Here is a 12,128-nt window from a genome sequence, read left to right as displayed (position 1 = left end):
GTGAGTATGCTCCCCATATCACAGCTCTGACCAAGCCATAGACTATATTTCACTGTGTTTACACCACAGAGAGAGAGAGAGAGAGAGGAACAGAGAAAGAGAAAGAGAGAGTTCAAAATTACTCTCCCTATCTATCGTTCATTGATGGCTGGCTGCTGCACAATATAATAACACTTTTGGAAAGTGGACCCCCACGTCTGGGCCATATCACAGCCAGCTCTGGCCCACAGACAGCGGCAGTCTGGGAAACACCACCAAGACCTACTCCTGCGCCGCATCAAATATTCATATGATACAGACCAGAAAGAGAACTGCAGTGCAATAAAAACATAATTGCACTGATATTGGGGGAAGTTTAGGGAACCATTTCTGTGAAGCATCAAATATTAAAAGGATAAAGAGCACTGTGAATACTGAAGTGTCATAAAAACATAATTACACTGATATTAATGGAGGTTTTAAGTATATCTTAACTTTTAAAAAGTTGGTTGAAGTTCCTGTCAACCATCACACATTAGTAAAGTATTACATCTGTCGGTCCAGTTCTGTGCCAGCTCTGGCTCACCTCTGGCGGAATGCTGTCCTCTGAGTCGGAGCTGTCGTCGGTGCCCTGACCGTCCAGGCTCATCTGCAGCAGCTGCTCTATGGTGGCCTCCACCACGCCGTTGTTGGCCCACAGCACGCACTCGATCACCTGCCGCTCCACACCGGGGAACATGGTCCGGAAGTCGCCCATGGCCTGGTTGAACTCCAGCCGGTGCACTACCCGCTGCGGCCTGCTAGGGGCGCTGCTGCTGCTGTTGCTGTTGCCACTGCCCGTGCGGGGAGAGCTTGCGCCATGCGACCTGGAGATGGTGCGGTGGAAAAGGCTGGTCATCGTCCACGAAGTCTGTGCCCACCCCTCTGTGCCCGTACCCGAGTCCTGTGCCCAGAGACAGATAGGTCCTGTGTCCTGTCCTGGGTGCCCGCTACTGCAGTGCCCGCTCTCACTGCCCTTCACTCCTCCCGATGACCTTGGGTGCCCTGCTCAGCACCCGTTATGCCTGCATGGCACCTGAAGCGTGCGGCGTGCAGGTGGGCACTACTTGGGCACACAAAGAGGCAGACAGCCACCAGTCGTCGTCCTCGAGGCCAGAGGATGAAGTTTGGGGTGCATTAAACTCTGGGCGACCAACGCACCACTCTTCAGGACCTGCAAACACAATGGCAGAAGATCAGACAGGAGAACAGTTGATCAGAGGTGAAGTCTTCTATCAGGAAGGTGAGTCAGTACAGCCTCAGAAGACTAAATCAAAAACACTCTGTATTGCACTCATCTTCTAATGCAACTTTATTCACATGGGGTTAATTAGAACCTATTTACATATTTTCAGTTTGTGTACATGTGTATGTCTGTGTATATGTGTTTGTGAGTGTGTTTGTGTGCATGTGTGTGTGTGCATGTCCAAGCATCTGTGTGTGTGTGCGCGCGCATGAGTAAGCGCATGTATATATATGTGTGTGTGTGTGTGTGTGTGTGTGTGAGGCTCAGAGGGGGTGCAGTGAGCGGCTGTCTGTTTGAGTTAAGTCCTGATCTCCCTTGGCTTCACTTCCTAGGGCGTCTGCGTTTCCATGGCAACGTGGCATATACCCGCAGGCACTGTGGTGGCGTCAGTCCACACCAAAGACCACATGACCCACAGTGCCCTTAAGTAGGTTACACACACGCGCACACACACGCACACACACACACACGTGCACACACTAAAATCATCAGCATCTCAACCATCAGCCCACGCATGTCTTGCTACCTTTGTATGTAAATTGGGGAATGGAATTAGCCAGTGTGTCAGATTAAGGCTTATATAGTTTGAGATTAGGTGTTTGTGAAGACACCAGATGAAGCATTCAGATGACTAGTGTGCGGGACACAAACAGCAGGTGGTGTAACTAACCCTGCAGCTTAGGAGCCTGGAGACTAGGAGACTCTATTCTTCCCACAATAGAGCAGATGCTGCCATACTGTACAGCGCTACAGATCGCACAGCAGGCCTGAATAAAACACAGCTACTTTACATTTGAACATAACCATTAGAATGTTAATAATGCCATTTTCAGAGGCCATATCATGCATTTAAAATAAGAAACGGAAAAAATGTATACCGGTATATCCACACACAGACACATTGCTATATGTGTGTGTGTGCATTATAGCATTCAAATATTTCTGTATAGAGTATGTGTTATATATAATATATCTACATAGGGAAGCCTGGGGTATATATATATATATATATATATATATATATATATATATATATATATATATATATATATATATATATATATATATATATATATATAACAAACTAATGAACGTACAGTACCTGTTGTGAAAACACTAATGAACTAATGAACGTACAGTACCTGTTGTGAAAACACAGCTGTTTTGATTTGAGACAGAAATCACAAGATCATGACACATCCTGGCAGATACCTAACCCAATTTATTAATCCAAACTAAAGTTGATGTGAAACCTGTGCCTCTCGCGCACGGGCATTCTGGTAACATGCCAACAACACCAACAACAACAACACCAACAACACCAACACCAACAACACCAACAACACCAACACCAACAACACCAACAACACCAACAACAACAACAACAACAACAACAGCAACAGCAACAGCAACATGTGACCCATCTCCTTTCAGACCTGCCATGGTCAAGGCAAGCAGAGAGAGCAGCACACAAAAAAGCACACACAAACATAAACACACAAACACGCTCACACACACACACACACACATACACACATACACACACACACACACAGACACACTCACACACACACAGACACACTCACACACATACACATGCTCACACACACAGACACACACACGCTCACACACACAATTCCTTCTAATTCCTCCCAAAATATGGCCCAGCTGGAGCACTTGTTTATTGCTCAGGTAAGCCCACTTCCTCACACGTCCCGCCCACTCTTACACACACCGTTAAAAACAGCCCAGGAACAGACTGGACGCAGCAGGATGGATGACGAAATCTTACTTCACCCAGTTCACTGGCTTCACACTAAATAAAGGCTTCTATGCTCTCCGCAGCCAAGTGTGGCATATGTGTCCCGTTTGGAGGGCATGTGGTGGCATGATTAACGGTCTGTCTTACAGTTTGTAGTTGGCCCATCTGCCTACAGCCCAAGGAGCAGACTGCAGGGAGTGTGTGTGTGTGTAGGCGTGCGTGTGTGTGGGTCGGTGTGCAACGTGGCGTTTCGGGAGTCCAAGGAGGATGCTGGTGTCGTGGTGTGGAATCAAGACATGGGCAGGGCACGAAACCACAAAAACATGACATTCATCGTGGTCACTGTCCTGGTTATTCAAATTCCCTGGATTTCTTATTTATTCATTCATTTGGTCATTTGTAGCAGATGCTTTTATCCAAAGTGACAAAATGGGGAATAGCATTCAAGCTAGTGCAGAGGAGACCTTAGGTAGTTTATTGATAGTTCATTAATGCTACATCGACCAATACTATGTAGCCATGGCAACGTGACATGTCCACGCACGTAGTGGCCTTCAGCCCATTGAAGCTAAGTAGGTAGTCACCCTGATATTTAATATCTAAACATTTTTTACATTTGAAAATAATCCTTCCAAAATAATCCTTTAAATGGGCCCAATTTAAGACCCTCCCCCCTGTTTTAATTGTGCCCATGCAAAATATTGGCTTGGACAACGCCCCTGCATGCACATTGGGATAATCTAATCTGTCATAATTTTAGTAACTCAAAGCAGGAGAGGCTGAACTTGATACGTGATATCTTGATGTGACATCTTACTCAGTGACAGTAGAGAATGATGCATTAGCAAATTAAGGGGGTCTTGTAGGGCCCTGAGTTGAACGGCAGGAAAAGTACAAAGTCAGGTGAAGTCAAGTCAACAAGCAAAGTGTGTCACGCATGAACTAAAGCTGTTGTGTGGGGTGTAAGAGCACCGAGTTAACCCACATGGGGTTTGCATTTATATTGCTTATAGCATTAAATCTACACTTTGCCAAGTTATTAAATTAGTTTTATTCGGACTGCAGACTTTGCACTCTTCCCATAATTTAAATTAGGTCCCGCAGGCAGGAGTGCATCTCTCCAGTTCGGGTTGCCACCCATATAAAAGAGGCCTCTGTGTGTGTGTGTGTGCATGTATCTGTGTGTGTATCCTGTTTGCAGCTTCAGTGCCACACTCAGCGTGTTTACAGGGTGCATCTGTGTGTGTTTACACTCGGTAAAGTGTTTACAGTGCCTCTGAGTCCTCTTCATCTCTGCCCGTCCATACTCTCCCTGTCACCACAACACACCGCAGCCTGGGAGGAAATGGACTTTTTACGAGCCAGTCTCCAAGTGCTATACCTCATCATCCCAGCGTGAGATCGAATCGGCCTGTGTTATTGTTTTGGTTTAAGAAATGACTCATAATCACACACATAAAAACTGCAGAAGATACTGTTACAGGCAGGGATGTAGTGGAGGCTAAACGCAAGTAAACGCAGTTTATTTACCTCTGACATTTCAGAAATAGAGTTTATCCACCTCTCAAACGAGTTTATTCAACAATTGCAACTTTTAATATTCAAAACTCACACTGTATTATCCACATTCACAATATGTACACTCATCAACTCTCTAGGAACCATTTAATACCACTGATTGTTAGAAACATTGGACAATAACCTCCACCATCACCAAACATGTTCTGAATGCCTTTTTTAAAAATCTGATACCACATGGCGCGGTCCACCTCACCGTGATCAGAATTAATAGTTTACCCCCCTCTTATTTTACCACTACACCCCTGGTTACAGGTCCAACAACAGCAATCGGCACTGAGAGTTGGTTTAAGACCATTTTTTTCATGGAGGTGTACACAGAAGTCTGTTGTATCACTCTTGAACATTCCCTTGTGAAATATTTGGAAAAGAAAACATTATCTAGGCTATTATTAATGTAAATACAGTTTATAACAAAGGCGTAAGGTATTATGCCGCGATCTTTCGACCTCAATTGGCCCTCAATCTCTTCAATGCTTTTCACACTTTTAAATAATACTTATAAATAATCCTATAAATGTTCATTCAGTAGCACATAAATTAACCAATCTAACGTTTCAATTAAATATTAGTATTTATCAATTATAGGGCTTTGTACTTGTACTTTGTACATGATTTATCATGAATATCAACGAGTGACAAATCCGCATCATATTAATGACAGTATGTACTAATGACACTCCATTATTGTGTTACTGTTGTACAACATAATTAAATCAAAGTCAAACTAATTAGATCAAACAAGGAAGCCACTGATGTGGTAGTGTACTCCTCGTGTACCTGATGAGGATGTGTGTAATCTAACTGTGTAATCTAACTTCCCTCAGGAACACAAAAAAAGGATGCTATCAATACAAAAATAGTGAATCCAGTCTCTATCATTTTAATATCATTAATTTTGTTGGGAAAAGAAAAGTAGGACTCAGATAATCCTCCCAGAATTCCACACTCAACCCTCTTCCCTAATCATATGAGTCAATCATTATCAGAAGAGTCTTTCCAAATTAATTCCCAAATTAATTAACCCACAAATGAGACCACCAGACACTTGAAACTGGAATACTTTTAAAGTTTAAATCTCAGCGTCGTTGTGTATCGTGTATTATAATACTGCCCAATAGAGCAGAGAAATCAAATCAAATGTCCATTGATTTGACTTACTGTGATGGGGGTCTTCTCAGTATTTCTTCTTCTCAGTATCACAGTGTTGAGGACCATGCTGATGAAATCACATCTGTTCACTGTTGTCCTCTAGCATCAAAACATCACACACACAAATCCAGCTACAGTTTTAGCTGATTGCTGACAAAGCAGTCACCCCCCCCCACACACACACACACATCTCTCTTTCTCTCTCTCACACACACACACACACACACACACACACACACACACACACACACACACACACACACACATATACACACACACACACACACACACACACACACACACACATGCCATTACAGAAAATCAATCCCCTGAGAGCCATTCTTACGTCTCTCACCCTGCGGAGGGCTACCTAGTCGTCATCACCGGCCCTACATATTAATGGACGCCTCCCACACACCGGCTATCTTTGGCCCCCGAATCCACAGGGTGGACATCCGGCCTCTCCAGGGCCCGGGGTCAGAGGGCCGGGATCACATCCGGAGCTGCCCACTCCACCACACCAGGAGCCTGAAGGACACCCGCTGGGTGCTTGTAGATTGGACAACATGCAGAGCAAGGCCCTGGTCATCACGTCACGTAGCATCAGCCATAATCAATGAGTGGGTCAGGGGAAAACCTCACTGCCCGCTGCAGGCGTCTGAAGGTCAATCTCTCCTGAGATCCACTTCTATGTTAAAGGTGCCTCCTCCTATACGTGTTTTTTTTTTTGTTTAAAACAGTGGTCCCCAAATTAATTGTGTGTGTGTGTGTGTGTCTGTTGAATCTGTCAGGAGTCCAGTCTTGGCCTGGCCTGGGGGGGCAGTGAGAGCTGATGCCACAGACAGTGTTTGACAACCTCAGCATGTGTGAACCAACACACAAGATTGACCCAGGCTGGCAGTTACCACTGCTGACACAAAAACACTACATTAGGAGACCACTTTACTACAGCAAGACCGGGACGGACACACAGATTGGATAACAGAGTCTGGACAACCATACCAAAGATCCTTGATTACTAGCTCCGCTTTAACCCTCTCTGACCATACTGCTCACACCAAAGATTCTAGAGTGCTCCGCTCTAAACCAAAGATTCTAGAGTGCTCTGCTCAGAGCGTGGCGCTCTAGAATCTTTGCTCCAGACCCTTTCAAGAGAGTTCCATTATCAGCATCATAGTTGGCCCCACAAGGTTTCCGTTTTAACATTCCATATGTTATCTTAATGCAGAGGAAGTCGATTGGGAACCAAATAGAACGTTCAAGCATTGTTTTTGTTTTTATTGTTGAAAGGGTCTATAAAGGTATGGCCAAAGATCCTTGATTACTAGCTCCGCTTGGCTCTGCCATAGACTGTATATATAGTTCTATACAGTCTATGGGCTCTGCTTATCTCTAGGGCTCTGGTTCCGCTCTAATCCAAAGATTCTAGAGTGCGCCAGTCTAAACCAAAGATTCTAGAGTGCGCCACTCTAAACCAAAGATTCTAGAGTGCGCCAGTCTAAACCAAAGATTCTAGAGTGCGCCACTCTAAACCAAAGATTCTAGAGTGCTCCACTCATTTAATCATTTAATGATTCACACTACGGAACAGTTTTGACATGGATTAAGCCTAAAAGCTGTTTTAATGTAAAAAGTTTTTTTTTCAGTCCTGGAGTAGGTTTAATGCATCTATGGAAAACAGACCCTACATGACTAGGAAACAACAAGAAGACTGTCATGAACACACAAGTTATACTCAGTACACACACAATAATGCTATCTGAAGCAAGATGAGGATGTTCCGCTAGTTCCCCGCTCTTGTGACCAAAGTCCTTGTCATTGCTCTCCAAAAAACAGACAGGAAGGTGCCCTATCGCGACACGGACCTTTGACTGAACGGTTGGAGTACTACTGCAATGATTAATTTCATGTGCCTTAGGAACTCAATTTGTTTAGAGCTGCTATCCACTCCAGTGACGGGACCATGTCTGAGACTTCCAATGCCCAAAAATCTCATCCTAGTGGAGCCAAGATACTCTGTTAGAAGTACTTCTTAATGCTGCTGCTGCAGTTCAAAACAGCCCATATGCTGCAGATGAAATGTAATATTTGGATCAATTAATATTTAATATTTGGATCATATTTACTTTGAAGGAATGTCTTTTTGGGAAAACCAAATAGAAGAAAATAAACCAATAGCAGTTTTGCTGCAGGGCAGTGCAGGAAAGCAAAGCCAGAGGACTACAGCCTACATGAGTCTGTAGTGTCATTAGTGAAAAGCCAGAGGACTGCAGCCTATATTAGTTTGCCATTAGAATTCCAGTACACACAGAGATATTAGCATTGACAGAGGTGATATCCATTAGAGTATAGCCTAGTCTTATTGAAATTTATTCAATTATGTCACATTTTTCACAAGTCAATTATGCACAGCTTTCCAAATTTATCTTTGTTTATTAGCACTCCAGGACAACCAAACTCAGCATTTTTCAGTTTTTTTTTTTTTTTCAGAATTCCAGTTCCCCTGGGACAAAAGACTACTCTTTATGTGACCAACGTCCTTTTCTGTGCTCTCAAAAAAAAAAAAAGCATGTACCTGCCCCATGCTGTCAGCTGAGCCCCATGACAGGAAGGGTGCCAACCATGAGATGGACCTCTGACTGAATGATAGTTTTGATTTGAACACAAAAGACCTCCAGGTAGCCTTTTTTACCTGAGCTATCTAAGTTTGTACCACTAAATATCATGAATAACAATTCTCAAGCGCACTATTACAAGTTAGTAACCCTAATACCATGAAGTATTAGCCTACATTTTACTAATGGCACATGATATATAGCGATCTTAAGCAAAGGATTTATGTTTGACAAATCTATACATTTAATGTCTAGGTGAAGGTTTTGCCTTTGTCTTTCCAATGGTGCCGTCCTATATTGTGTACCACGAAAGTATTTTGTGTCCCGTGTGGTTTTCAGTCCAGGCTAGGGTTGCTCAGGTTGCAGCCAGAGCCAGCATTTCATTAATGGCTGATCGATTTCCTTCGAAAGCAACCAACTCCAGTTCCTCACTTCATGAAACTTCAGCAGGAATAATACAGCTGGCCTGCTGGTAGAGCCATCACTGGTAGCCTACTGTAACATATTAGCCGTTTGCCACTTTTCCACAGGCCGGTGCATAACACTGGCAAAGCTCCAATCAATGTATGCCAATGTTCCATAACCTAATAACAAGCAATAATGTTGTCTTGTATGTGTTTAGTATATGGCTATTTAATGAAGACAGCCTTATCTGAGATGAATCATAACTAATACTCTCTATGGGCCCTTATGAAGCAAGTCATTTATCATAAGAATATCATAAGAATATGTCACGTATAATAAGAGAGAGACTAGGTTAGAATAAGTAAAAGATATTTGGAACTGCAGAAACTTTGCTTTTATTATTATTTGTGTTTGGGCCTGTAAATAAGTGAATCAACAGTAAATTCTACTCATTTACAATACTCATTTAACTTTGCAAAAAGAAAAGTCACTCAGGCTACCTCTCGGATGGCTACTTATCCTTGTGTGCATAATGCAAATACATTGTGTTTCATATTTGTAGTAGTAGGCTATAAACCTAACTGTAGCCTACGCAGTATTCAGTTGTGTCGAGTTAAGAAAACAGCCAACGGAACCAAACCGAACACCTACCTGGTGCAAGAAATCGCGTAGGTTGTGGTAAGGTAGTGTATATCTGTCACATCGTTGATCATCTGTCGGGTTATTGCAGGCCTTTGGTCTGGACAATCCTGCAGATAATTTCAGTCACTCACCGCTTCGCATCTCACCCTGTGATCAGCAAGATGGCTTGATTAGTTTATCCGTGTAGGCTACCCGCACAAGTCAAATCAAATTCCTGTTCCATGCAGAGGAGTCTCACGACATGAGCAAAACATGCATTCTCCTATATTCATGATTGCCGTTACATAGGCTTCAAAACAACATACATATCCCTTACCATGTGAACATCCGTACCAATGCGCTAAACCAAGGACTCGCTGCTCCATTTAAACGTAACTATGTGGTAGTGTTGGCGCTGACGTAGCTCCTACATGAGCGGGCTGTATGATCGCATCACAGGCTACTACACCGCAAACCTCAAGTTCTCAGAGCGCGTCTGCCTCGATTCGGCTGGCGCTTGCTTGAGGCTGCCCGCGGATGACACATTTCCGTACCCACAGCAACTACCAGCGCTACTGAGCGTTCGTTCAGTTCATTCACTAGAATCCGAGAGCATCCTAGCGGAGAAAATACGCTACTGCTCTGATGCCTAGATGTTGGGTAGTCTACTTGGAATGCATTTGGAGCGCAAAATAGTCAGGGGGCCTATGTGGTTTCTGTGGGATTGAAATGTTAATTTTTGGAGAGTGGTTGGACTGTCTTTAGAGGTCATTGAACATGGAGAAAAATTATGTCTCCATTTTTTTTTACCTGTTTTAACCCTATTTTTATGAAATTGTATATTTCACTATAATTAACACCATAAATATTGCCTAAATCACTGGCTATGTTGAATAAAGTTCACAAAACAGTTATTTTATTATTTTCAACAGTATGATTGTATGTCAGTATTATGATTGTATGTCAAACAATTAGAGATAAGATCAATAACCAATCAGTTTCACCAAATACACATACTCCATTGCTGAAAGATAGAAAATCTGAATCACAGATGAGACCTCAAGCAACATTTAATTCATTTACATATACACAACATATTAGATCTCACCTCCACAATGTCCTCATCAAAATATACAACTAGTCTACTAAACCCTATTTGTACTCACCTTCTTAAGACTGGTCTCCCCTTCCTGGATAATGTTTTGCTCTAGATTATAAATAATTCTGTCAGGGCATGTACCGCAGTCGTTTAAGACATCTGTTATTAAGCTCTCCCACAAAAAACCTAGCCTTGTATCTATACTGGTCTTCCCTGGACCTCAGCTGCCTTTGACAGCATGACAGCAAACTAGACCAAAATTTGACATAAAGACTAGCTTAGATCATACCTTCCTAACCGTCAACAATTTGTACAGGTCCATAATAAACCATCTACCCAGATTATGGTAAAATATGGAGTGTCTCAAGGCTCAGTACTGGGGCCCCTGTTGTTTAGCAGATGATACATAACTATACCTCTCCACAAAACCTGATGAATTAACCCCGTTAGCCAAACTTGACACATGTATAAGAGCTATAAAGACATGGATGACGAATAATTTCCTGCTTTTGAACTCAGATAAAACAGAAGTAATGGTTTTAGGTTCAAAAAGATGAGGGATATCCTATCCACATCACAGGCTACATATAGTGATCTTCCACTGACCTCATCCACAAGTGTTAAAAACCTGGGAGTTATAATTGACCAGGACCTAGCACTAAGTAATCACATAAAACAGATCACCAAAACTTAATTTTACCATTTAAGGAACATTTCAAAGATAAGGAAGTCCTTCTCCTTACCAGATGCCAAGAAATTAATGTTTTGTCATCTCAAGGATAGACTATTGCAATGCTATTGCAATGCTATTATGCTGGCTGTAATAATACCTGTCTAAAGAGCTAACAGTTTATTCAAAATGCAGCTGCTCACACACACAAAAAATAAGAACATATTTTCCCCATCCTAGCATCTTTACACTGGCTACCTGTTAAGTCATTGACTTCAAAATATTACTTATAGTTCTTGGTTGGTTGCCTGCATTGACAGAGGACACCTCATGAAGACGCTCTTTTGTCTGCTTCAGACAGAAGAAGCACTTATCTATGCTGGCAGCAGCTGCTGCTGAACAAGTGTACAAAGTCCCTCTAGATGGACTTGATGCAGTTGCAGGTGTTGCTGCAGGTTCAGAAGATGGTCTACCACTTCTTTTCTGAAGACACTGAGTCCTGCCTGCTTCACATGATTTCTAGTAGCGAATCTTAGCATGCTGCAGATGCTCACTGTTACAGGTGGATTTGTAGCAGTTCCTGTGCCAAACTGCTTTGTTCTCTTGTAAGATAACTGCACTGTAACAATGTAATCATTGGCTGATCTGTGATCCCCATCTCTATACTCTCTCATGGACAAAAACAAGAAATTTGGCATATGTCTCTAGTGATGGTTCATTCACCAGTCCACACATATCTGCCACTGGATACATAGCCCAAAAATCTGTTTCTTTTTAGAATATGTGTGCCATCACCTGACTAACAGAAAGACACACCTCAGAATATAACCTAACTAGACTGTGCCACCATGGACTATGAAAATGTGCTTGCTCAAATGTAGAAGGCTAGAAGGTCACTAATATCACCAACCATGAAGAACAGAGCACTATGTGCTTCAGGTTATTTGATATTCTAAATTCTA

The 12,128-nt window shown here is 42.6% G+C and overlaps 1 protein-coding gene across 2 annotated transcripts in view; it reads right to left on the bottom strand.

The window, feature by feature from the left end:
• LOC125291237 (CUE domain-containing protein 1-like) overlaps positions 1 to 9,974 on the bottom strand; it is a 19,844-nt gene extending 9,870 nt beyond the window's left edge. The window contains exons 1-3 of one of the 2 annotated variants that reach the window (XR_007192952.1): positions 9,735 to 9,974; positions 9,428 to 9,565; positions 566 to 1,192 (exon numbers count right to left, since the gene is read on the bottom strand). Coding sequence is in view for 1 of the 2 variants with exons in the window: in XM_048237908.1 (XP_048093865.1) it covers positions 566 to 877 (312 nt within the window). In the remaining variant the exon portion in view is untranslated. The remainder of the gene's footprint in view (positions 1 to 565; positions 1,193 to 9,427; positions 9,566 to 9,734) is intronic. The other variant, XM_048237908.1, reaches the window with a different exon arrangement.
• Positions 9,975 to 12,128: the final 2,154 nt, after the last annotated feature.

The sequence above is a fragment of the Alosa alosa genome, chromosome 2 (genome assembly GCF_017589495.1).
Source record: "Alosa alosa isolate M-15738 ecotype Scorff River chromosome 2, AALO_Geno_1.1, whole genome shotgun sequence".
Taxonomy (NCBI): domain Eukaryota; kingdom Metazoa; phylum Chordata; class Actinopteri; order Clupeiformes; family Clupeidae; genus Alosa; species Alosa alosa.
The sequence above is the reverse complement of the archived record's forward strand: the minus strand, read 5'-3'. Positions and strand labels throughout refer to the sequence as shown.